Consider the following 27,639-nt stretch of genomic DNA (forward strand, 5'->3'; position numbering starts at 1 on the left):
TCTCAATTGTAATAAAAATTTAAAAGTGAGGTTTGAAGAAAGAAATAACAACCTAAGCTCAATTTTGCCAGCCAACCTTTATGGTACTTACAAGTATTTTTAAAAACAAATCCACCTTGACTATGGCACCATAGGTGCTACTTCTGGATCTGTACATGTACTCTTGTGCCAGATGTTACAGAGATTAGTTCTGGAAAAAAAAATTAGGATGAAAGCACAATAAAGTGCTTATGCTATCTGGTATTTGGGCTTCAAATCATCTGTAGTAGAAAAAAAAAAAAAACATGGTTGATCTGTCAGTAGCCATGGAAAGTTGATACTCATACTTCCTAGGCAAAAGTTTTACAGAAAGATAGGAAATGGAATTCAGCAGGGAGAACTGCAAGGCAGCACATTAAAGTGGTTATTAACTACAACAGCATCTAAAATTAAGAACTGGGAAAGATAAAACTTATGACTCAGAAGAATTTCCTTTCTACTCAGCAGTTAGAGCAGTTTGGGCAGTAAGCTGGAGACAAAGATGCCTACACAAATTGGAAATGGACTACAGGATAGTAAGAAGGTGACCTAAATTAACTAGAAAAAAAATGAAAGGCTAAATGAGTTGGGACAGGTTAGCCTGAAAAGGAGAGAATGAAGAAAGGACACAGTAACATCTATCATTTGTAGAATGCTGTATCAAGAGGAAGCGGATCAGATTACTGAACTGGAGGAACTTCAAAATAAAAAGAGAGAAGCCCTGGACTGCATGCAGGTCATGGAGCCCTCGTCCTTGGAGATTTTTAATAACTAGTTAGCCTAGTAATTGTTAGGAGTGACATGGAGATAACGTATTCTGCCTAGGCACATAGCTACATGTCACCTCAAGGTCACCCTGAGCTCTGGGATTTTATGGAGGAACAGACAGAACAAATCCGTAAAATACTTCTCAGGCTGAATGCAGCCTTTCAAATCATTCAACTGGAAAAGAATTGCTCATTCACCAACTTGAACATGCTTTGGAAGATCCCTGTGACTACCTACAGCATTCACCCATTATGAAAAAATACAAAAAACAACCAGAAACAAAACAAAACACCAGAATCAACTCTGGCAAATATTTTAACTGAGGAATTTCTTTAAGTAGTAAGATTCTGAAAGACCACAAAGCTAAACCTGATATACTACAGATTGAAGGAAAACCAAAATTCATCATTAAATTTACTATGATAAATTAATCATTCACTCTCAAATAAATACAGAAATGGAAAATAAAAGCAGCAGGAAAACACAAGCTTACTGCTTCACCAGTTTTTCCAATGTTTCCTTGGTCTCCTTGTTCTCCCTGTTAAATGGGGAAAACAGATGAGGTAGATGAGGTTCATTAGAAAAGTAATTTCTTTCATATGTGTATATTCAGGCTCTCTGTTTTCCTAACAGACTTTATTTTCTAATCTACAGCAGCCAATTATAACCTTAGAAACTAAAATTATGCAACTGGTGAAAAATAAAAATGAATGCCATCAGTTGATTTTATTTTTGTAAAAAATATGGTAGCTTTATCCTAGAATATTCATGTATTCTCCACAAAAATGAAAGCTGCATATTAAGGGCTCACTGAACCGTAAGTCAGCAAATACTCTGAATTGATGTAATTTTCTTTTAAATCTTCCTGTTAACAAATATGATTGCTTTGATTATTTCAGAATTGATTCAGAAGTAAAACGTTACCTGCACGCTCTATCAGTAACTTTGTTACAAAATATTTTATTAGGAAAACTCCCATTTGAGTTCTATTTTAACACATACTTTTTCTCCTTCCAGAAATCCCATATTTTAAACTAGAAGAATTTTGTTCTCCTTCATAATGCTGCACATTATGTAGCATTTTCCTACATGTTTTGGAAGTGGAAGCTCAATGTATATGCGCTATGACAACCTCAAGCATCCTGATGAACAGAGGTTTGGGAACTATTGGCTCAGGTGGACATAACTCTCATCCTTTCAACTACACATCATTCAATATTGCACTGGATACATGTACACAGCTGATAATCCAAACACACACTTATTTCATACATAAAAGCAGCATTTACCTTTAAACCTTCTGGTCCAGGGTCACCCAGATAACCTTTCTGTCCTGGTTTTCCCTAAAATAAACAGAATGAATTAGTATTTCAATTTTATCTTAGTTTCTGTGGTTATCAAACTAAGAATATACAAAAGGAACAGTTTAGTAATATTTACTACCTGCATTTGAATCTAATGCATTTATAAATCAAAGTCAGGTATTCTTGACTTCCTATACAATTTAAGCTATGACCTACAGATTTGGTTATTTGAACAGCACAACCCTGCCTAGGCAAACTTCGCCCATCTGCTCCAAGGGAAGGGTCTTGGTCCAAAAGTAAATGTCAAGTGAGCTGGGGCTGGATCTTGAGATAGTCAGTAATGAGATCATGCAGGTCTGACAATAGGAGAAGGAAAATGAATTCAACATTTTAATGAACCTGTATTAAGAAAATGTGAATTTCTGCTAGAAGGAAGCTAACAGATGTTAAACCACAGTGCTCTTTCAGCAGGCCGATAACTGCAATCAGACTCTCTGTAATGATAGCTTTCATTTCCATATGGTTGTCCTGAAACAGGAGTGATCAAAGTAAGAGATCTCAAAAAAGATCCTTCAGAAAAGGACATGACATTTCTAACTGGCTCTTTTGCTCTGGCTTTTCTCTGCCTGAAGATCAGAATGTGAGTTCGTTTCTGGGCATTCAAGAAATTCTTTATTATTTTAATTATATTATCAAAACTATATAATCCTAGACTTCTCATTAATCTTCTTTCTCGTGTTTTTTTCCTCTCTCTCTGCCTGAGTGATTTCATTTTGTTCTGCAAGTTACAACAAATCTCACTGAGTTAGGAATAGCCTTTTGTTTTGATAAATGGATTAGAACAGGGCACAGTCAGGAGTGGTGGGAGAAGAGACTGAGAAGACAAGTTCTGAGAGACCCAGAGAAGGCAAGTCATGTCTTTCCACAATGGTTAGATCAAGCATAGAACAAACTTCTGCAGGTTACTACATTGTATTTTACTCATTTGTTCTGAAGAACAATAAGGTCTTTATGGTGAGCAGAATGTAATGTTTTTTTTAGCTGTAATGAAAGGAATATTTTAAATAGAATTCATAGAAAGAAAACTAGTGACCACCATTAATGACCTGGATGGCTTTGATCCTGTCAGAGCTGAATTGCAGTTACAGCTTGTAAAGCTTTCCTGGCCATACCATCCCAGTTACTTGTGAGCAATGAAGGACAAATGGCAGATGCAAGCTGATCAGAAAACAGAACAAGAGGATTGCAAAATAGTAAAGCAAAGTGAAATGCACAGGTTTGGCTTTCTGCAGAAATGCAGACTGTAAATTACATATGGAGGAAATGGTTGCTTTTCTACTTGCTAACCCCCAGCAAAATCATTCTTCCAGGGCAATGTAATCCCAAAGCAAACATGCATTTCCTAAATTATTATCTGTTCTGTCCGTCCCTTTCAGGAAACAGCAACCACCTGTGCCTCTTTTCACCTCACAGTATGTTGATACATGCTTGGATATTTTAATACGTGTATATTATTATCACTCCAGTCCCATTCCTCTACAACCTTCTCACATGCCCTCAGCCTACAGGAAGCAATGAGCCACTTATAGAAAATACTGTGCCCTTGAGAGCACTTTCCTTAGTCTTTAGGAGAACTGCTCATCTCATGACAATATATAAATACCAGCTTCTGTTTTAAGCATGTATTTCAGAAAAAAAAAACCCAACAAACCTCTCATGATACCTTTTTAGTATTCCGATGGACTTCAAAGGCATTTTCTGCTCCAGCAGTGAGGATACAAAAAAATTATGAACACATGCTTGCACTGAGCTGAGCTACAACAGATAGTTACAGTGTTCATTTTCAGATAGCCTTTGAGAAAGAGTCAACAGATGGAATTTAATAAACATGGTCACTTATTTAATGTTGTATGTACCATATTTTCACTGGACAAATAATTACTAAAGAAAACATACCTTTATTATTTTTTTTAATAAGAACTCAATTAAGATTATGTAATAATTTGACAGTGGAGTAGAATTGGTGAGAAGGTATGGAAAGACATGAATAAAAATCAAATCCCGTGACCAAATTCAGCTCAAAATCCATCTGTTTTAGACATGAAAATTCTTTTCCAACCTGAGACTTGGAGCACAGGTTCCTGTTCACCACTTGTTTCAACAGAGAATGATCTGTCTTGCTGGCAGCATTTGTTAGGTGGGTCCCCGAGGTTTTTTGGCGTCATGCACATTTTTATTTATTATTGCTTTTTCCAAAAGTGAACACTAGGAATGAGCAGGTGGGGAAGGGAGAGCAAAAGGGAGGAGAACTTATTGCTGTTTGCTTAGTGCACACCTAAATTTGATTTTGGGGTAGAATGTTTTTACCTGAAACCCTTAAAGTAGAGGAGATGGATTCTAGAAGAACCAGAAATTGCCTCTGTTATTGTACAATAGAAAGCTAGAGTAGTCTAGAGTAGTTTCTGTAAGAATAAGGAAAGGGTGGATATAACAGATAACAGACACAGTTTGGTGAGCATTATTGGTGGGGAAGAGAGGAATAAACTACTGACCATGACAACAGTTTTGTAGGACAGGAAGGCAAGAGGCTGTAGTAAGAAAGACAGGCAAGACTTTCAGACAGAAAGGTGAGACGTTAGGAAAACTGTCTGTAAAACAGAAAGAGAAACAGAGCACAGAGGTAGTTTGCCAGAGAAAGAAGAATCCCCAGCACGTGGAGGCTGCAAAAACAAATTAGGGATATTTGCCCAGAAAGGCAGAGCTGACAGCTGGTGGTACCTTGGGGCCCTGAGTAAGGCTCCATCGATTCTTACTCTGTCAGGGTCCCCCTCAGAGACCTCTCCTGCTCTTGGATACTTATTTAGTATACTGAAGACAAATACAATAACACAGCTTCAGCAGCATTTACTTTCAAATGTTTTTGAAACTCCTTTCAAGGATGCTGGAAATAAAGCCTATGTAAATCAAAATGAATGTGCAATTGCAGTCAAGCAAGCATAACTGAAAAAGACGGATGTGTCCAAGAGCACTATATGAGATCCAACAACTCCACGTCCAGCATGAGCAGCATGTGCTCCTAGCAGGAAGGCAGACACAGGCTGAGCAGTGGGAGCAGTGCTAAGGCACACTGAGAACAAGGTGGCCTGGGGCTGTGAGGCTGCTCCAGCCAACAGGACCTGTGGAACACAGGTGAGAACAGTTGGGCCCTGGGATGAGAGGAAGAACAGGCAGGGCTCCACACCAAGAAAAATTCTCATTTCCCCTACCTCTCATTCCAAGAGGAACATTAGCCAACAAGCTACCCAGAGATGCCCGGAGACAGCAACCATGGGGCCACCACAGATCCACAACTTCTCTCAGCAGCATGTTGTGAGAGAGAAACCAAGGAGACATAAGGCACACCAGTGGTGTATTCATTTCTAAGTCAACTTCAGTCAAACTGATCCATATGAAAATATTTCTGCTTGCTGATTTCCTTCTTGGGTCTCTCTGCCACCAGCTGACAGTGGCTGGTGCATGCACATTGATTCAGGCAACGTGACAACAGGTGACTGATGAGTCTTGTGCTGCAGCAGCATCTTTTCCCATTGCCACTGCACAACAGTGCAATGTATTTCATTCAGGACCTCAGAATTGCACAGTGGTTTTATCTGTGCCAAAGCAGCACCATAGGCAGTTTTAATTGTCTCCTTTTCCTTTTCATGGGTTTTACTTTGTGCACCATGGTTGTGGTTTCCTTTCAAAACCCGGATTTGGAAAGGCATTCCTCTTCCCATCTCTGCCTAAAACATTTATTCATTTATTATTTTAAAACAGTCTTTTTTCCACAGTAAATGTATCTCTTAAACCAGCACTTCTGCTGAATAATATTCTGCAACAACAAAATTACTTACTCTTGGGCCAACTGTGCCAATAGGTCCAGCTGGTCCTACTTCTCCCTAAAAAGAAAAACAAAGTAAAAAAGAAAATAATCAGGATTTCAATAATCTTGATGCCAAGAAAAAATGGAATCTGCAGACAACTCTTTTTGCTTAGTATATCATCATACGTTTGCTTCATATGTGCATATGCATGCACTCAAATCAGACAGAAACACTGAGAGACTGAAATGATTTCAGTTAATTAGCCAGAGGGCCAAGCACTACATCACAGACAGTCAGAAAAAGACTTCTGTACTCTTCATTATTCCTCCATTACGGCAATATTTTCATGGTTCTGAGACACAGCAATGAAGGGTCAACCTCTCTGTCTGCCCTATGGTTACTCTCTTCCTGTAACATTTGACACTTCATAACCATGAGAACACCAGGAACATTCCTACTTTTTTCTTCCATGTAGGTAATGGTGCAGTCAGCAAAGTTAGCCAAACCATTTTGGCAGGGCTTATCCTTTATTTCTTGGGAGTAGAGGAAGATCAGGGGATCAGGCTTTTTGGGTATGAAGATGAAGAAATGACAGTGTCTGTGCTATAAAGTGTGCTGATAGAACTATACATAATAGAGAATTGCAGTGTTAATCTTCAAGGTTCATTCATTCATTATACAGTTACAAAGAACAGATTTGTACCAATGCTGTGCCAGGAGCTCATGCTGTTATCATTTAGTTTTCTGATTCTCTCAAAGTGTAAGATTTTATCCAGCTTCTGGAATAAGTAGTATACAAGCTTTACAGTTCCAAATAGAACTAACCAAAGGAATTAAGAAATGCTATCTACAGCTTCCTGGCTTGTAATTAAATGGAACATTTTGTCATGGCTAGATTTTAGTCACCTAGTATCTGCCATGAAAGCTCATAATTTAGAATCATAGAATCCTCAGAGTTGAAAGGGAACTTTAAAGGTCATCTAGCCCAACTCCCCTGCAATGAACTGAGATAATAATTTAAGCAAGCTTTATAATTTAAGCCGACTATTTAGAAAGCTAAAGGTCTATTCTCACATTCATTGATTCAATGATTTATAACAATTACTTCTGGCCTAAGATACGTAAGTTTTTATTTGTATTGTGATGAATTTAGAATGCCTAATAAATCTTTAAGAAGAAAAGCTGTCTATCTTCACTTCAATTGATCGAAGCCTTATAGTTTATTTAAGTATATCCAGGACATTTTCATTAAATTTAGGTTTGTTTTTATCTCCATGCACAACTCTGCCCTGTCTCCCCAGCTTAACAAAGAGAACCATGTCAGATTCAGGACCTGGGTCTTGAGATTTTACTGAAACCACCGAATAAACTTCACTGTATAAATTTAAAGGATATACAACCATGTAACACCTCATTGCAATCCCAGTCAAAAAGGGAAAAAAAGCAAAAAGAAATCTTGCACAGTAACACCATAAATACCTAACCACTCTTTTCTAATCTTCCTCCTCTTCACAACATTTCCTTTTAAACAATGTGCTGACTGAATAGTTTTTCCATCTTACCTCAACTCCTTTTGGTCCCTGTGGCCCTAAAGATCCCCGGTCACCCAGAAGTCCCTAAACAACCAAACAAAAACAGCGAGATCTTACATCAGCTAACAACAACTATGGTATAATTTTATTTAATTTCATCTTAAAAGTCTGGACACAAACACAAAGATGGATAGGCATATCTCATTAAGCACTCTTGTTCATAAGGAAGAGATTATGGAGCAGAAATCTAATATCTACTGGAATACTGATTATCTTACATACTTTGACTATGTAGATTTTTTAAAAATTATTTTTAAGTTTTTGAAATGGAAATAAAGTACTGGAGTTTGCAGAAGAACCATCTCTCTTCTTCTGAGAACAAAGCATACCATCACTAAGATTACTGATTAAAGCAGAACTGAAATAACTCTCATAGACATTTGATTAGATAGTATTTAGCACTTGATGAAAACATTGCAATGAAAACAAACTAGGAAGTGAATTCTAACTACTAGCTTGCCTGTCCAAAAGTACTTGTGATTTTCAGCCTTTACTTTTTGTTCATGTTTATAATCAGCTTTCCAAAGATGAAGAACCTTGGCTTGCCAACTCTTGAGTTTTTATGACTGCTACAACAACATTTTCAAAACTTTATTAAATGAACTAATTGCCAGCAGCGTGTCAAAAATCTTGGTCATCCAAATTGCATAGGTAATAACTTGATAGAGCACTCAACTTGGCAGAAGACAATGTATTTTATCTCTGTGTAATCATATTATTAGTCTTCTGGGAACCAAAGATTAACAATATAAGATAAAGCACAGAAAAGAAAAAAAATCTGCCCTTCAAGAAAGTGATGGTGGGAAAGTTCCAAGCGTAAGCCTTATTAATTGCTTACTAATGAAGCTGAAGTCTAGACTGAAGGTGTAGGCATTCCTCCAGAACAGTTAGCTTGCATGCCAGCTAAAACAGAAAAGAAAGTGGAATAGGCTACTTCAAGATCCATAGGTCACGGGCCAGTTTAGGGAAGTCTGAGATGGAGAATGTATGTTGTTTGACATACCACATAAGAAGTGACAGGATGGCTTTTAGGAGCACTGCATAAGCAGTATTCTTGTGTAGTAAGACAAGAAATTGTATAATAACAAAACGCATTAAGAGAAATTATTTTCAGTGCACTGCAATTATACCATGAAAATGTCAGCAGCACTGCCACTGTATGAGACTTCACACTGCACTTAACTGTGCATGTGGGGAAAAAAAGTCCTAGACTATAAAGATGGTATTAGGACTAAAGGAAATTTCCATCTCCCCTTTCATGTTTCAGACAACAAACAGAAATTAAAGGCAGTCATTAGACACATGCCAAAATGCCTGGAAAAAATTCAGGTAGTCTGCGAACGGGGTATCCTGTATATCATACCTGTGTGCACATCTATCTGTGTATAATGTACACACACGGACAACTTCTTAGATGTCCACCTCCTAAAAAACTGGTGGAACTCCTAACAGCTGTTTTTATTAAATGTTATCCAAGCAAACATAAATGAGCAGAAGTCAGAAGTTCTCAACCGCTTCCACAGTACAACACGAATTACTGGAAAAAACTACAGCTGTAGTCACCATACTCTGACTTTTCCTCTCACTTCTCTCAGTTACAGAGCATAAATACTTACAAGAATAACATACGAAGCAAACTAATTCAGAACTTCTTTAAACCTTTTTTTTTTTTTTTTTTTTTTTTTTTAAATAAGCAATGGATCAAGATCAAACGCCTTCCAAAATATTGTTTCCAAGCTGAGTAATGTACTATAGAGCAAATTACTTAATAAAGCCTTTGAACATTATTTTCGGTAGGTCAGATTTGCTGATTACTGCAATAATTCAGGGAAAATTCGTAATCCAGTTGTACTGGTATTTAGAAATGGCTGATCATGCTCATAGAGCTTAAACTTTCCAACAAGGGACCAAAGATCTGCCTTGCCAGCTACTAAGATAGAAAGTTTATCTTGCCTCTTGGCTTTTAAAATGAGTATTGCTTCTGAGGAAATAGAAACAAAAACATGTAGAAAAGCACAACACAGTAAAAACAGTTCCAAAAATAAAAGGAAGATTTAAAAACAAAACCAAACAAAACAACAATCAGCACAAGACAGCTGGAAATCATGACAGCTGAACATTTCCAGTGTGCAGCCTTTCTCCCATAGCACTAGGAGTCATTTAGGAAATTTTCCAGTTTGGTAATCTTCCATCTCAAATGTAAGCCATCAGATCTTCCTGATTAGAGCAGGCTGTCTAAACTTCTTGTCTTTAAGAGCAAATGTGTTGGAGACCACTGAATCCTGTTCAGCCATGTAATTTCTCCATTACTGGAATGCATACTCTGAAATAAATGTTATTGGCTACCTTTTAGAATTTTTTTAAATTGATATTTGGGAGGGAAAGGAATAGAGTGGTAATGTATATGTTAAATATCAAACCAATTCAATCAAAAATATCCAGTGTAACACTTGGAATCATGCAATCTCAGTTAATGGAGAAACTGGCCAGAGGGATAGGATCTCAGAATTCACGCGTCTGCTTGGAGGATCAAATTTGATCTGTATGTCAAGAGCTGTGGTATTGCTCTTCTCCTGTTGCCCCTAAATCCTGTATACAAACTTTTGTCACTATAAAGTAGCTTGATAATTCACCACTGTCAGAAACATTGGAGCAATTACCACCCAGTTGTCTGATAATCATTCATATAAGGAAGGCCATTAACATTACGCAAACAGATTAGCAAACGAATAAATCAGAATGAAAAAAAGTTCATTCCTGCCTCTGGAAATGTATTTTAACTTTTCCCTTTCGCTGCATCAAATAATGTTTTTTCAGACTTCCCTCTAAATTCTTTCTGGGTTATTTTGGGACAGGGTTTCTGACACAGATGAAAGACATGAAGTGCAGAAAAGATTGGTTATGGCTTTGGTAAGGGCATTATTTGTGATGTTTGTTCTCAAGGCATGATGAATTTTGTCATGAAGCAATTTCCAGGTAAAATAAAACTATACTTAAACTTAAATACTTAAACCATTTGCAGTTTCCTGTACCATGTTGTCTTAAGCAATCTGCCACAGAATTTCACAGCTCTGCTGAAATCTTCTCATTTCCATCTCTGTTTATTCACAAATAACTTTACAATTTTGTCCTTGAAGCAAACAGTTCATATCCTTGGTCCTGCATAGTTCTTTGGTCTCCACACAATTTCTGCCCTTTGCTATGCTTACAGAACTAGAAAAGGCCCTTCATTTTGGTAGGATAAATAAACTGTCTTTCAGAATAGTCATTCAAGTAATCTTTTCTGCATCTATTCTCATTTGATTGTGTCCTCCTGGAGTACAAATACCCAGAACTCTGTGTACTTCTAAAAGTCTTCTTGTGCTTTGTACAGTGGCATTAACATGACACCCTTCCTCACGTATTCTAGAATTTCACTTCGGTTTTAACAACCTTATCATGCTTTCCTTTCAAGGATCTTTTCTATCACTGCCAGCTGCAAAGCTCTATGTTTACAGTAGGATTTATTGTTTTAATCCCAGCACACATCAGTCTGAAGAAACATGAGTGGGGTGAACTGGCACAAAGTGCAGTACTTAAGATTATCTGAAAGTGTTCAACTTTGTTCAAATTTAATTCCAGCATACTTGTGCAATTTATTGATGAAAATATTACCTAGGGATAGTCCAAAGATACTGAGTGAGAATCTCCACTGGTTCTTTCAACAATAAACAAACTAAACAAATATTTCCCTTTGGGTTAATTGCTGATGCACCTGCATTTCTATTAGCTGTATTCATCTCTATCCTACTCATTATAACCAAGAACTTCCCATTTGTGTTTTTATCCAAACCTTCACTTAAACCTCTCTAAGAATCATTGCTAAATTTAGTCTAAAATATTAGTCTGTATAACTAACTTTTTAAACTGGTACATTACTTCCATCTTCTTTCTGTGTATCTTTAGCTAGTATTAATTCCAAAATTTGTTTAAAAAATCTGTATTAGACAAGTGAGATGATAAAGGTCTGTGTGCCTTTGACAAGCACCATTTTCAGTACTGGTGAAATACACAGCACTTCGAAATACACAGTGCTTTTTCCAAATTTTCTTGCACTCATCTTGCCACTCAAAGTCTCTGTAACGCAGTTACTACCTCTCCTAACCATGCAGACACCAGTAAACATCCGATTAACTTCATACAAACACCTGAGGCAAAGTATTTGCATTTTGACAAATTTTCTTCTTGTAACGCAAATTTCCATCTCTCAGACCTTTTCCTCTCCAATTTATACTGATTAACTGTAAGCATGAATAATTTTTCATGGTCTTACCTTGGGACCTTCGGGGCCATTTAATCCAGGTACTCCAATATCTCCTGGAAAACCCTAAATAAATCAGACAGACCAATGATTTATAGCCTAGGAATGTTTCCAACATGCATATTTTGTTTCTGCCCATTCATTTAACAAATCTGAATTGTAGAAAAAAGAACTAAATTTGTTTTACCATTCCCAATACGTCAGAATTCATTAAGCACCCTCTAAGGGCTTGGATAACTGACAGATTTCAGACAGCTTTCATTAAACTCATTTTAGCAGATGTCAGTATGGATTTCAATTCTCTTAACATGGGACTTTTTAACCGCTGAACAGTGTTTATTATTAAACCGTAGGACTGGTCTTGATACACAAAATACTCACAAAATAGCCAATACCAGGTCTTGTATTCACAAATTCAACTTTAAAAAACTTTTTAAAATAAGCTTAAACAGAAGCTGGAGTCCTTTAATCCTTGGCCTCACTTTAAGAACAAGATCACTGCAAGATTAAGAATATGGTAAAAAGCCTTTTGCCTCCAAATCAGTAGGAGCTGATCCAGGTCTGGCTGGCAGTAAATGAAGGTCCCTGGCATGCAGTGTTATTTGGAATAAGCTTTTGTGAAACACTGCTTGGTGCAGATTCAGCTGTTGGTAAAGAAAGCCTATATATGTAAGTGAAATTAATCAAATAAGAGGATATCTTTAAAGATTCAAGAGCCACTTTTTAGGCTAACTATGAAAAAGGTCTAAAAATTGTCTCTATAGTGGATAACAGTTAGCCATACTTTATTAATTATTAATTATTAATTAATTAATTAAAATTAATTAATTATTAAATATATCCCTTCACCCTCAACTAGAACAGTAGAGCTGCCACATCATCATAAATAATATTTAGTGCATCAATATTTCTATTTGCAGATATCTCTTCCGTTTTCTTTTTATGACTTGTTCTTAGCAGTATAGAGTAAGAGTTTTAAGAAAAGATGTTGACAGGATAAAAATATTTTAGGTGCTTCATACGTTCAATCAAACACAAACATATAAAACTAGAATACAATTGCAATTTCTTAAAAAAACAAGCCCCTTACTATTAGCTGTTGAATATTAATGAGTCATAAAGAAAACACACTAAACACTGAAAAAAAGAACCAAGCTGAGCATTCAGAGGAACTGGAACAAACCTAAGACACAGCATTTCACAAAGCATCGTGTTGGTCATATCTTTTCTGCCATGAAGCAACTGATAGACCTGCGCAACAATTGCTACGTGCCTCTAGGTGGCACTTTGACGTGACAAAGGCACTCACATAACTAATTTTCATCTTTGAATCAATCAACATTTCTATGCAGTTTGTAAGAAGTGGTTTTTTTGTTTTTTTTTTTTTTTTGTTTTTTTTTGGTAAGTTTTTTGTTGTGGTTTCTTTTTTTTTTTTTTTTTTTTTTTTTTTTTTTTTTTTTTTTAGGTAAATAAAATGGGGAGCCATATCTACTGAAAAACACTGAAGAGGTAGGTCATGCTTATCTGAAATACACCATGAAATACACCTTTCCGTAACTTAAGTTTGCTGATTTAGAACACTACATAGCTATACAGGAGCTGAGAGATCAATGTATATTTTCCAGCTGTAATAGGCATTCTGTACAGGTTACTAAGAACAAAACCTCACTTGATATTACGGCATCTAAGGGAGGTTACAGAGTAGATTCTGGTCTTGCCATCAGCCAGAAACCTGACAGCTGGCAGGCTACAAATTATCTCAAAATCTTGCTGCAGAGGTGGCCTTTTGCCAGCAAAGCACTTAAGAGTTCACTCAGCTTAATCATACTAGAGAGTGCCAAAAAATAACTACAGTGATCACCTGCCTAAAAGCAAAGGTAGTTTAATCTCAACGTGGAAGTTCCGTTTTGTGCCGAACAATTTAAATATAAAATAAATTCTGGAAATAAATGAAATTAATATGTCTTGTTCTCATTTATCTACAAAATACTTAATTAAAAACAAGCCAAATGTGAAGGCTGCTACTATTTTAGGGTTTGTGTTTCTGTAGTGAAGTCACTTCTCACAGATATGAAGAAATTGCAAAGACTGTTGCTTTTCTTTTGTTTGTTTTCCTGTTCTGCTGCTAAATAGAAACAGAATATCAAACATTTGGAAGTCACACCCCCTTACCACTAGGAATTCTCTTGCATTTGCAGAAACCCGCTCATTCCAAGCAGTTTCCACATGCCATTTGTCAGCATCGCACCCTCCAGCTCCCCAGCATCTCTCAGTGGGTTGGGGATGTGAGCTGTGGTGCAAGAGCAACAGAGAGCAAAAATCTCTTTTCAGCTGACAAATGTTCCTGCTTGGAAAAGATTTTATCCAACAGCATGCTGTGTTTCATTTGAATGAATATTTAGAATAAATTTTCAGAAGCAGATTGGATGGGTGTTGCTACTGATCTTCAACAAGAAGCTTCAACAGAGCTTTAGTAATACTTATTATCAAATTACCAAAGATAGATTTCTGCTTAAACCACAATTTCTCTGAACTGAGAAAGTGAGAGCTGCAATTTTACATTCTCAAGTAAATGCTTCTTTTTTTTCTTCTGAAAAGACATGCTATCCAGAAAGACAATTCAATAAATCTTTTTTTTTTTTTTTTTCTTAAAAAAGCTTGATGTCAGCATTTTTGAAGGGCAGAGACCTTTTTTTCCCCAGCAAACCTTCAATTCTGATTTTGGAAAGGATGAAGAAAGGAATCTAACATACAAATCACAAACACACAATTACAATTTGTCAAAGAACAGAAAAAACTAGCAATCCTGTATTACAGTAGATATTACAGTAAAGCTTCACAAGGCATTATTGCTAAGACATCAGCATGGTGATGCTGTTGGTTTGAGTATTTGCCTAGTTGAACAGCACAGATATGTTCAGCCATGCTCACTGAGACACTAGAAAATTATTTTCTTCTGAGAGACAAAGTTACTGCTTCTAGTGGAGTCTATTTCATAGAGTGTGCAAGACCCTATCCTGGCCCTCCCAAATACCTCCTCCACAGACCTGGTTGGCTGCTTTATGACCAAGAAAGTGGCTGGTGATTCATAGCAGCACTGGCCACCAGTCAACATACTAAGGATGGTGTCTTGCTGTGTTCTGGAAATCTACAATGCAAAATGGGAAGAGCTTAGGCAAGAACTTCAGTGCAGTTCTGCTATCTGCCAACATTAAAGCATCGGCAGAGACATTAGGGAAGGTGATGCTGCAGACTGTAGCAAATGTCCATGCTATTATCTGCATGTGCATACACATCCCACCACATCTAGACCTAGGCCATGTACCAAAAGGAAGAATTTTCAAATTCATTTCTTGCAAGATTTATTTGTACACCCCTTCATTTCTAGGGTGAAATTATCCCAAGACAAGCCTGCCTGAAAAAGGAAAGTCTCCAAGACAAATGCATAACTCTGTGAAACAGGAGACTGTTACTACTGCTTTCATGACATTGTCTGTACAACTCAGAACATCGTGTGATAAGATAAAACATACACTAAAAATAAACTTGTTTTCTCTTTTGAAATGAACAACTCAAAGTAACCAGTGATTCATTTAGAAAACACTCAGATGTATTTTTTTCCTTCACAAGCTACTGCATTCTGCATGAAGCAAAGCAGCTGAATCCCATATGAGAATTTTCTTGAAAGAATAAGTTAACAACTTCAGATGAAAATAATGCACAAATGAACAAAGATCTATTGAAGACAATGACTAATCCCTCTCTGCTCCAGATGAAACCCATTTATAATACTCAGAGCACATCTGAAGGAAACTATCACCATTCTTGAAGGATAATTCATTGTGATTTGTAGAACAAAATTTACCAATAAATGAAGTATTCTGAATACACACAGAAGCCTGTTAAAAATTTGACTAATTTCATTTTCATCAGGAATGACCACTGCACACTTCACTGTATATAGCATATAAAAAGTCAAGTCCCTGGGAGAAGGAGCAAAGCCTGTTGGGTTTGACCTGTTAGTTGCCTGTTTTTTGGAAGCAGCAGCATGATTAGAAATATGACACCAGGACTGTCTTGTAGGAAAACCTGTACTTAATTACTCTTATTGTGCCGCTGGCAACAAAAGCTGGCTTATTTTTATAAGGGCAAGTAGAGAAAGTAAGATACTACCTAGAGTTCTAAAAGAAAAATACCAACTTACAGAACTTCTGGAAATTGAGTTTTTCAAGATCCTGATATACTGCTGTCCTAACTCCCTGCTGTTTTTTCTTTTTCAGAAATGGTGACTGTTTTTATGTCTGCACATGAGACAGGCAGAACTTTCACTTACACAGATCAATATTGTGCTACCAAAGCAAGGAGAGACACCACTTTGTAGTCTTAAACCTTTAGCCACTTTGCAGATGGGCATCCAGAGGAAAATATTGAGTTGCATTTTAATTACTTAACATGTAGCATTTAATTCACCATAAAATGGCTGGAGTAATTTCACACACCTGAGCAAAAGAAAATGCTGTCTCCTGTACAGTTCATAGCATTTTTCCTTATATATCTTGGTATAAATGCCCAAAAGCACCCAAATGAACAATTCTGTGACAGAAGCAGAATCTGTATAATTCAGTAATACTGCAGTATTATACCCAGTTCTCAGGCAACTGCTGAGCCAAATTCAAGTGCTTGGCAATTCTTACTACGTCACTGGTGCTTGTTCTTTGCATTCCTTCCAATTTAAGCTTTTTTGTATGAGATAAATAAGCAGTGAGGCTTGGAGAATCTCATTTGTAAAGAAGCTGTAGAACTCAAGCGTTTGAGAAAACACATGAGACCCATTCAAGGTGTGAGCTCTTAAAACTGATTCAGATAAGTACTAATCCTAATCATATCAATGAATGAGCTACTTGTTTTAATCAAGGATTGCATAAATATTTTGTATAAAAGAATAAGAGCTAGATTTTTTGTTTCTGTATGGAGAACATCACATTCATTGGAAACAATTGAGTAAAAAGTATTTTCTGATTCAACTAAGTCAACAGTCCTAGAGGTAAATGCATTTGCTTCATAGATCTCAGTAATTTAGAACATACAGTTTATCAAGTAATTTCTTACCTCAGGACCTGGGGGACCCATTGGTCCTTGGGATCCAGGTTCTCCAATTTTTCCCTTAAGAAAGGGGAAACAATTTTTGATTATTTAAAAACAATAAACCAAGCAACAACAACAACAAAAATCTAAATAAAACAAAACAAAAAACCCAACATCAGAAAGTTGGTATTAAGATTTTTAAAACATTTATCTAGGAAAAGCCATGGGAGTGGTGAGATGAGTTTTCAACTAAATAGAAATATCTATAACTTTCTCTCTTTGCATCTAAGAGTAGTAGTTCTTGTTGAAGTCACAAGAAAAATGCCAATTAGTTTTAGAAAAATAAAAGTGGGAGCTTTGGGCTGGTCTATGTAGTTGTATGAAGCAAAACTTGAAACATGTAGCTGTTTCCATAATAAAAGAACCATACATTTTTCAGAAGATGGAAATAAGTGTTAGAGAGAATGGCTTATGAACGTATCTCTATAGCTTAACAGTCATTTATGGCCAAGAATGTTAAAGGCTGTTTTGTGATTAACATTAAATTAATGTTAACAAATTAACATTGCAAATATTACTGTAAATAATAAACATTGTAATTTGCTCTACAGGAAAATTGGACCCATCCCAAATGTATTTGTGACTTTAAGGTATATCTTCTCTCAAACATTTTTAAACATTTGTTGCTGCGTCCATAGCTGGGTGTTACTCAAGCTTGACTTGAAATTTTTTTTTGATGTTTTTAATGGAAGTAACTTTAATGTAAATGCATTCTATACATTTCAACATGATGTTAATCGCAAGAGTGAGGTCTTTCTGTTTAACAGAAGATGCTGATCACAACTACTCAGGAAAACACTTAATGCACATATTCATTTTTAACTGCAAACAGGCCAGTTTCCCCATAGAAAGTTAAACAAACTTCCATAAGTATTTTGCAGGATCAGGGTTAATATTTCAAATTCTCATATATATACATATATCTATATAATTCTTTAATTTAATAATAAATATTGATTTAATAAAATAAATACACAAATTCTTATATATATGTGTATATGTACGTATGTATATAAGGTCTAAGAGTCTATGACAAAAACTGAGACTGGTGTGATTTATTCTTTAAAAATATTAGCTAATAACTTTCAATTCTCCACAGAAAGGAGGCTGTTAACAGTGCTAAGAACAAGTGAGAAAAAAGCCAAGTAACCCTTTGCTGCCCCAACATTTACAATCCCAGCAGAAGCACTAGCACTACACAGGAGCTTTTAAAGCTGTTGCCAATCAGTAAATACTTGAATTCATGACTACTCCCATCCCTTTGAGAAACTACTGGCCATTATTAAGATTTCCCATGCTCTCTCCAAATTCACCTAGCCCAAACAGTCATCTTGGAAGTTCCCAAAGCTGTTATTGGATTTGTTTCTAACATTACTGATACGTATTCTCCCAGCAAAATGAGTGACAGAATGACTAACATAATAAGCATTTTCATGTTAAAATCAGACACATCTACTGGACTCTGTAATACTGTCTGACACACAAAAGCAGCTTAGACCTTCTTCTTTGTACTTCTTGATGTAGGTAGCTTCTAGAAGATTGTATGCAGCAAGAACATAAAATACAAAGTAGTATCCAATACAGTAACACGTAGTAATACATTGAGAGCAAAAATTTATGTTTAAACTTACTTGGGGTCCAGGTTTTCCCCTGATTCCTGGAGGTCCCGGTGAACCAGGAGCACCCTGAAAAAAAAAAAAAAAAAAAAAAGCGAGACATTAAATGCAAAAAAAACCCATGTTGTGCTACACTGAAAACAACAGATTGCTACATTTCGCCACCCAAAACAGTTCAAAAAAAAAACCAACAAAAAACTGTGGGATCAGAAATGACTTCTAACATTCAGCTCTTAACAAGAGTTCTCAGGGGATGGCCTAGGAAGGCCCCTCCACATGTGCTGCTAGCCACAGCTGACCCAGGTGAGGTGCAGAGGAAACTCAAGGTCCAAGGGAAAGCCCCCCTTGCAACTCTTAGCAGGTCTCAGGTTACACCAAAGTTATTTTCTAATTTGATGCATCTCTTATAACAGAAAAAAGCCAAAACTTTGCCCATGCCCTTTACTTTTTCTTTTTCACTGCTTTCCTTAATTAAGTTTTAATTAGAGTTTCTTAAATAAATGTTAATTCAGTGGCATCCAGTAACTACTATTATGCATTTTTTTCTATGAAGCTGACATAGCATTTTAAGACTCAGAAAAAAACCAACGAAACAAAAAAAAAAGGCTGATAATGCACAATTCTGTAAAAAACAAACAAAAAAAAAACCAACACAACCATGGGTTACCTTGTCTCCCGGGTACCCCTGATCTCCTGGATCTCCTGCAAGGCCATGCTCACCCTAAACAACACATTGTATGCAGACACATTTATGGTTTAGAATTACATACGGAGAAAGATTAATTCAACATTTAGCACTGAAAAGTAACAGAGATCTTTGAAAGACAATGAAATGGGCAATAGCACAGGATAGTCTTTTATGTTCCATAGTAAACGCTTTGTCCAAAAGTTTGTCAAAGTATCAGGTCTGGAGCTGAAGTACTTAAAGTTAATTTTAGTTAATTACTTAAAAAATTAAAGTTGAAAGAGATAATAAACCAAAAGCAGAACCAGAAAAAATTGTGAAGCAAGTTATTTTACTCAAGACATGATGAAAGAAGTTTGAAAGAACTACATCTCTGAGATAATAGAAATATTTAAATCACCTTATCACCTTTCATTCCAGGCTGCCCCATATTTCCTGGAAGACCCTATTAAAATGAAGAAAAAAAAAAATCCAGTGTATGCCTGTCATTTGGAAGGCAGCATAGAGACCTGGCTGCAGGAATGTTCAGTGCCATACCATGGGCCCTGGAATTCCTGATGGTCCACTCAGTCCTGCTGGCCCCACGTCTCCCTATGGGACAGCAAAAAAAGAGTGGCTATATTGAACATTTGACCAAGTGGAGCAACTTAGAGAATGATAACAGTACTGTTTTCTGTATCACAAAGAGAAAACTGAACCTTTTTCAGGCTAAAAGTTTGGTTGAAAAGTATTCATATTATAAGCCCTCTATGGTTCCCATCCACTTCAGCAGAAATACCAGCAACCAAAGGTCCCTCTTTTCCTGTAGGATACGTGTCAGAAAACAGACAGTGGCGCACTGTGCGATGCAGGATTAGGAAGCCTTCCTTGTACTGCATCCATGCATTCAGTAAGTGGCTATCACTTTTAGGGTTACATGGCAACAATACTGAATAAACATTGAATTTGGCTTAAAGTTATGATTCTGCTTTCAGTTGTGACAACTTCTGAGGTTCTTCATCTCTCAGTTAGTTCTATAAGTTAAAACAGAGATTTGATTCTCCTAACATATAAACAATGTTAACATAAAATCTGATGAGCGTGCAACTTCTGTTCTTATGTACCTTCTAGCCTTTTCTGCATACTTCCTTTCTGAGATTTAAATATTCAGTTTCATGACAAAAAAAAAAATGAACCAGAATTTTAAAAATTAAGAATCTTAAATGATCAACACAACTTCGCAAGTAATATTAATGAAAGATTGTGAATGAAACACAAAAATTGATCCAGCAATAGCTAAAACTGTATTACAGATAGGGAAGCCTACTTTATGCATATTCTGCCTCTGAAAAAGAAAGAGGGAAAAAAAAAGTCTTATACCTTTGTGGCAAGACAGGAATGTAGAAGTAAATATCAATACAAATACAAATATCTTCACCCGAACGTAAAGATGTGATACAGAGTTTAGATCACTGATAAGGAAAGAGTTGAATAAGTATTTGAAACTGCCTTCTGCCTACAGCAGCTTTGCTGTTTGGTAGCGCACATCGTTCAGTTTCATTGAAACTGGCTAGCAGTCAGGAAACAAATTGCTTCAGCCACATCAGCATGCTTTGTCCACCACTTCCACGTGACAAATGAAACAAAAACAAGTTTTTTTTTTAGCCTCTCAAAAAAGACAGAATACTCGGAAAGAAAAAAAAAAAAAATAGAAAAATCAATGCTTCCTAGTATTAGGATTTTTTTTAAGAAGGAAAGAAGTCATTTTAAAAGAAAGGCTACCACTGATAACTGCGCTTGCAAATTCTCTCAAAATTGTCATCATACCAATACTCACGGCTGGGCAAATCTTGAGAGACCAAGAACTGGCATACTGCTGAACAAGGGACATAAGAAAACGGAGGCCAGGGTGCACAAATCCATTTGGAGAGTAAGCACAATATGAGAACAGGACTGCACCACACAAACCATCTGTGGTGATGCAAATCTCATGAGTGTTGGTGAAATTCTGCTACAGTTCCCTTTACAGGTCCCCTGTAAAGAAGCTCTGGAACAAAGTAAAGCTCTTCCAATCATCTTCCTGACAGGGACACTGGGCATCAGAGCTGTTATATGATGTAGTACAGAATCTCCAACAGATGGTGCATAATAGCATATTTTCCCAATCATGTCTGTACACTTGTAGTATCCACACAGGTATCATGCCATTAATACTGAAATTCTGCTTAGCTGTGTTCTAATCTTATTTCAAAATCCCAGTCAGACTTTCTGATGCCTTGAAAACTTCCAAAGCTGTTTAGAAATCTGTAACAAATATTGCTGCACTATTTTCCTCAGCTGCAAAATCTTACCGTATCAGTAAGCAAACACAGAGTTAACTCCTGCTGAGCAGCATTTCTAACATGCCTTGGCTCAATGGAAGAGAATACCTTTAAAAACACTCCAAGATATCTATAAGATCTATTAAACTGTCAGAAGAATACATGATAACCCTATCTTACTGAGCTGTATTTGCACCTCGTAAATACGTGTCTGTACATATTTTTATTCATACATTTTTCATCTCAAGCAATAAATGTTGAAAATAGTTCATTTGCAAAATCATTTCTGCCTCTTAAACTGTCTGTTTTTCAGCACAGATATGTACAGCTCAGCTACAAGCACAGGTGTAAGAATCAAAGGTGCTCTCTTCTCCATCAAAGACCCTTAATTCCTTGCGGACAAATGGAGCAGCATCAGATGATGTGAAGTTCCCAGCGCTTCACGGGATGGGGTGTGTCAAACTAATTCAGACAAAAGATGTGAACATGAGCACATGCCCTGCAAAGTGCTTTTCCAAATTGTCACACTGAAAAACTCAAAAACTACAAACAAGAAGAACTAGCTTAGTAATTGCATGTGATAAGGAAAAATATGTCTGTTCCTGTTCTTTACCTTTTGTCCTCTGAGTACAAGTTTCGTAAAGCAGGAGGGCACATAATCAATGCTTTTACATTGGCAGAACAGAGCAAAGGGGAGTTCATATAAATGGGAGCTGGCAGACCATTCACATGGCAGAATGTGTACTGACCTCACGTTGGTCAAAACCTAAATATGCCATCACTTTTTTTTTTTTTTTGTCATTATGGTTTTATTTTTTTGAAGTTTATAAATGGTTAAGACTTCAGCTGGTGATTGACCAGAATTTATTTTGCAGAAAAGTATTGACACTCAATTGCAGTATAAATGACTGCAACTCAGCAATATGGTAAGTAGAGCCTTGACCTTGTATACATTTATGCTCATGAATTTTAGAAAGGGATAAACTGATAAATTTAAGACAAAATAATCTGTAACAGCATATTTACAGAAGCAGTATGTGATAGGTTTCAAAAAAAAAAATCTCAAGTACATTTATGTAATTATCAAAATCCTTCAGATAAAATTTCAAAGAACGCTGTGTAAGAAAGAAAAGCAAACTATAATTCAAACCAAAATCTCAATAGTGCAATTTATAATCTCATGAATGGGCCAACTGGCCCAAGTATGTCAGCTGGCAAGATTGCAACAAATCACATCTGCATGATAAAGACTGGAAGCCACAGTGGTTCCTTCACCAAGCTTGTGCACCTCCACCATAGCAATACCATAACAATCCCAATCATGTAGGAAGAGACTTCTTAATAGCAATATTTTTTTGTTTTAATTGTGTCGCTGAGCTGAGCTGTCATACTTCAAAGGTGAAGTTAGATGATCATCAGTGTAAACTAGCAAACTTATCAAGAACGTTTCTCAAGTTATAAAATAAAGCTGACCAAAGGAAAACAATAATCTACATTGGACACAACCATGGCTTTCTTAACTTGTGTATAAACATGCTATTAGCTCTTGTGTTACAAACTGTGAACGCTGCAGGGTAGCTGGCCTTGATTGAGCCAACACTGAAAATCAAACCCAGGTTCTTTAACAGTAAACACTGGAAGTACTTGAATAATGAAGTAATTCTACATGGTACAGGAGTATCACAGTCAGTCCCACTTCCTCTGCAACTGTTCATGTCGCAGATCTTCTCTTGTGCAACTGAATTTATATAAATGCAGTTTGAAAATTCACAGTGGGCAGCACAACATTCTTTAAAAAATGTACCAGAAACCTAAACTGAAACTGCATTCAAAAAGTTATTTTGCATGAAGTTTGGAAGCCACATATGAGAATGAATGAAGGCTGTGGACATCCTTAAAAAAGGATGCCTGAAAGCATTGTACTCTTTCAAAAAGTAATATTGCATTTAGGAATAGAAACTTGAAAAATGTGGTTATTTCAAACAAAATATCTATACACATCAGATTAGAAATAAGGACACACAAATCGAACCAAATATAGAAGTGCTTCATAGCCAACACTACTATAGTAATTTTATACTGCAATTTCAATCATCACTATCTAATCCAATCTGTTTAAACAACTGTCAGAATACATGGATTGTTGTATTTATTTGTATTATTTTACGAATACAAAAGACAAAAGTTCTAATGAAGCCACATCAAGATTATAATAAGCATGTACTCACTCTCAGTCCTGGAAATCCAGGAGGACCAACACCACCAACAATTCCCTACAGTGGCAACAAATTTTAGATTTTAATATATGTTTATTCCCTCTTAGTGATCTGAAAAGAAAGTAATTTGGAATTTATATAGAGGGGTCCTACCAATGACACATTTTCATTGTATAAAATGTCTGACTGCAAAATTGATCACATGGTATTTGTATCATGAAATTATTCCTGCATTACCAAGGAATATACAATTTTTTTACCCTGATTATTTCAACTGGAAAGAAGAAAAAGTTTTGGGGTGGAAAAAAAGCAAACACCAGGAGAATTTGCATAGATTCCTTTAAAACATAAATGGAACAACAGCTCAGTGTGTTGAAAGACCTTTGGAAAATACTCTCTTGATGGCAAAAATATTTCTTGATATAAACTATATACTTGAGTTTTCTTTAATAAGAAATTTAGTAGTGCTCTGCTACCATATGTGTTGAGCTCAAGTTTATCTCAACTGAGGCCAAAATTCTCAACACTGCAGAAAATAGAGCAGCCAAGTCCATCAGCACGGCAGCCCCTGCAGCTGCAACTCTGTCCTCTTGACTGAACAAGCCCTGCAGGGAGAGTCTGAGGGGAGAAGTGGGAGAAGTGTTGCTGCCTGTTTAAGATAGCAGCAAAATCAGTTGTCTTGACAAATTAGAAGGAACTTGTCAGCAAATATTTTTGTTCCAACAGGCTTCTTGGAAATAGGTACGTTTACTCTTGGATCCAGTTTTTCTGAGTTTGTTTCTGTTGAAGTACTACTCCTCCTCAGATCTTGTGAAAAGACAGATGTCCTGCCCTGTCAGGAAAAGAGGGCGACTTAGGAGCATGAGGAGGGAGGGAATAACTCACCTCTTCACAACATTGGCAAGCTGCAGGTCACAGAGCCCCTCAGAGTGCTCTCTGTGTTGCTATTGCCTGACATTCTCATAAAGGGAATTTTGCCTCAGTGAACAGAAACATAAAATACTTTTTTTCCACTGTTCCAAAACGCTGGAATACTGCAGCAGCAAAATTTCTAAAATAAGTTCTAATAGGAAAAGGCAGGCCATCAGCAAGAACTCTTGCCCATTTACTGATCAGCATAGCCCAAAGGCTGGTCCACATAAGAACAGCCTTTAAAGACAAACTGATTGGAGTTTCCAAAGCAGCACCCAGCAATAAGAGTTGATTTAAATCAGCTGCTCTTTTGCCCAGCACTGGCTGGCTGTTTGTCTGGCCCAGAGTTTTTTCACTGATTTCTCATATCAAATGAAATTTGAGTTTTGAGTCTGCTGCCAGGGTTCCCCTACAAATGCAGTGTGACAGCAAGCTCCTTTGAGAGTGGCCAGTAAAATAACTTGACTGTGCTTCAGTTTGAATACCACTTTAAGCCTGCACACACTGCCAAGGACAAAGCTGTTATCATACTGATTATAACACAGTAAATGACATACTTGTATCCAAAATGACATAATTGTATTCAGTAGCAATTCAAAGAACAAAATCAACCATCAAATCCAGAAACACGTGAAAGCTGCGGCTTTGGCACACAGGCAAACACAGGCAAAAACCCAATTGCTAAGGTGACCCTAGAATAATCATTTAATTAGCAGTACAAAATCTTATTTAATGCAAGAATTTCGGAAGACAGAAAACATTCATTAGTAATGCAATGAGGTCAGTAAGACATTTGATTCTCTGGGAGGTGCATGCTCTCAGTAGCTATCAGGTTCTTTTCTCTCTCTTTTAAAAGAACTACTTATTACAAAAGTATCTTGCACCTTCCACATAAAATTAACAGTCCAGTATTTCTCTGTGAAAACTTCAGTATCTTTCTTTTCAAGCATAAATCTTTCTGTTTGGGTGGGGAATTAATACTGAGCATTATGCATTTTACCATGATAACACGATACTTACAGGATTCCCATCTGGCCCTGGGGGACCTCTGTCTCCAAAGTCACCAGGAAAACCCTAATACAGAATAGAGAATTGTTCTTTAGTATCCTAGACAAAGGAAGTCTAAATACAAAATTCTTATATGTATTAAAAATCAAGATATCAGCAAGAGGGTTTACAGAGAGAGGAGAAGGAACTGGAAAAGCTGAAAGTTTCAGCTACACAAATCAAATGGTACTTTGTTGTCTTCTAAAATCATAACTGAAAGAGATACAACTAAAAGATGTAGAGAAAAATTAGATGACTGAATGTCTTGAGAGCAACATTAAATACGATTATTTCAGTTGTTTGAAATCTCTTTTCCTATTTAGTACTTCAAATTCAAGATTATTTTTTCTCCTGTACTCTACCACATTCATTAAAATATTTGTCTTTCCTTCCTCCCTTATTCTTCCATCAACATTAATGGCTGCAGACTCGGTGAGGTATACCTTTGTTAGAAATCAGGTTTTTCACCCTTGTAGCACAGCACTATCCTTAACCAATTTGTACACTTGTCATAGTCTGCACCTAGAGACTGAAACTATAAGTCAAACCAGATATATTAGCATCTCATTCTATCAGTTTTGATTCCAGAGACTCAATTATTAAGACAAGGGTTATCAAACATAAGAATGCAGAAGAATTCTGAGTAGCATAATTAATTGTTGAAGTTTAAAAAAATATTTCCATTTCTTGCTTGAGAAGCAAAATGATATGGAAATACACCACCATCTTGCTCTAATCCTACTTGCTGCCTCCTCAGGTTTTGCAGACTATTTTACTTCTTTCTGATGGAACACAACAATATAACAAAAGTTAGGAAGGGGCCTGATTACCTACAGTCATCATAATTCCATTCTCAACCACTTCTTCTAATGAATGCTCATAAAACTACACTAGCTACTGAAAAAGAAAAGAATATCCAACACAGGGAAACAGTCAGAAAAGTCTAACATGGAAATATACTACTGCTACTACCAGGAAATGTTGGTAGCATTTGATTACATCAAGTATTACCTTCTAACAGTACTATAAAGCATATGAAGGATGACTATCCATGTTAATATAAAACAAACGGGACGGGTTTTCTACAGCAATAATGGACTAGACATTTAAATTGCTATAATTTACAAAGTCTGTTCTGTCTTATTGGCTGTTGCCTGTAACTAATCCCATACAGTGGAAAACTACGTAAAAACATTCTTGAATGTGGTCGAACTATGTACGTAAAAGCACTGTGTATCGTACTTACAGTACAGACAATGCATTAAAACTACAGGAGACCCAGCCAAGCTTCATATTGCAAGCATGTAATGAAAAGAAATGTGATACATATGCTTTCATTATGAAGTATTTTCTTTAAAGCATACTGTATACACAATATAAAAATAAGTTCTCCCTGTACTGTCATTGCTTACTGAATATGTTGTTCTACTTCAAATATGCCAAAGATATTACAAATTCGAATGACCAGTCACTAAACCTGCCAACTGGTAATATTTTGAATTTTACAAGTAGGATCCTTCGTCAGATATCAAACATGACAGCTGTCAGGCTCTCAAGGTGATAAACTAAAAGGGAACAGATGCAACTGTTTAAGCTTTTTCATAACAGTTTTTGTTTTTTTTTTAATCAGTGAAAGATCACAGCCTCTTCTTTTCTTATGCTTCATATCACTTTCTACAAGTGATAATCATACTCAGGATGTATCATACATCGTGTAATCGTACTTTACTACCAGTGAGAATATTTCTTCACCAGCATTATTATTGAAACGTTGTCCAAATAAGTTGCATTCTACAACACAAGGTGAGGAGCCTGACTTAAGGCACTATGCAATTTCCATGCCAAATTTCCTTTCATGACAACACCCTATCCC

General features: G+C 36.4%; 1 protein-coding gene across 3 annotated transcripts in view; it reads right to left on the bottom strand.

Moving 5' to 3' along the window:
- Window positions 1-27,639, bottom strand: part of COL24A1 (collagen type XXIV alpha 1 chain) — a 146,343-nt gene that overhangs the window by 51,489 nt on the left and 67,215 nt on the right. For all 3 annotated transcript variants that reach the window (XM_052665912.1, XM_052665913.1, XM_052665911.1), the window contains exons 13-24: window positions 25,740-25,793; window positions 23,820-23,864; window positions 19,829-19,882; window positions 19,692-19,736; window positions 19,274-19,327; window positions 18,622-18,675; window positions 16,955-17,008; window positions 11,858-11,911; window positions 7,516-7,569; window positions 5,984-6,028; window positions 2,076-2,129; window positions 1,280-1,324 (exon numbers count right to left, since the gene is read on the bottom strand). In XM_052665912.1, the coding sequence (XP_052521872.1) occupies window positions 1,280-1,324; window positions 2,076-2,129; window positions 5,984-6,028; window positions 7,516-7,569; window positions 11,858-11,911; window positions 16,955-17,008; window positions 18,622-18,675; window positions 19,274-19,327; window positions 19,692-19,736; window positions 19,829-19,882; window positions 23,820-23,864; window positions 25,740-25,793 (612 nt within the window). The remainder of the gene's footprint in view (window positions 1-1,279; window positions 1,325-2,075; window positions 2,130-5,983; window positions 6,029-7,515; window positions 7,570-11,857; window positions 11,912-16,954; window positions 17,009-18,621; window positions 18,676-19,273; window positions 19,328-19,691; window positions 19,737-19,828; window positions 19,883-23,819; window positions 23,865-25,739; window positions 25,794-27,639) is intronic.

The sequence above is a fragment of the Tympanuchus pallidicinctus genome, unplaced genomic scaffold (assembly GCF_026119805.1).
Source record: "Tympanuchus pallidicinctus isolate F22 unplaced genomic scaffold, pur_lepc_1.0 scaffold7, whole genome shotgun sequence".
Lineage (NCBI taxonomy): Eukaryota > Metazoa > Chordata > Aves > Galliformes > Phasianidae > Tympanuchus > Tympanuchus pallidicinctus.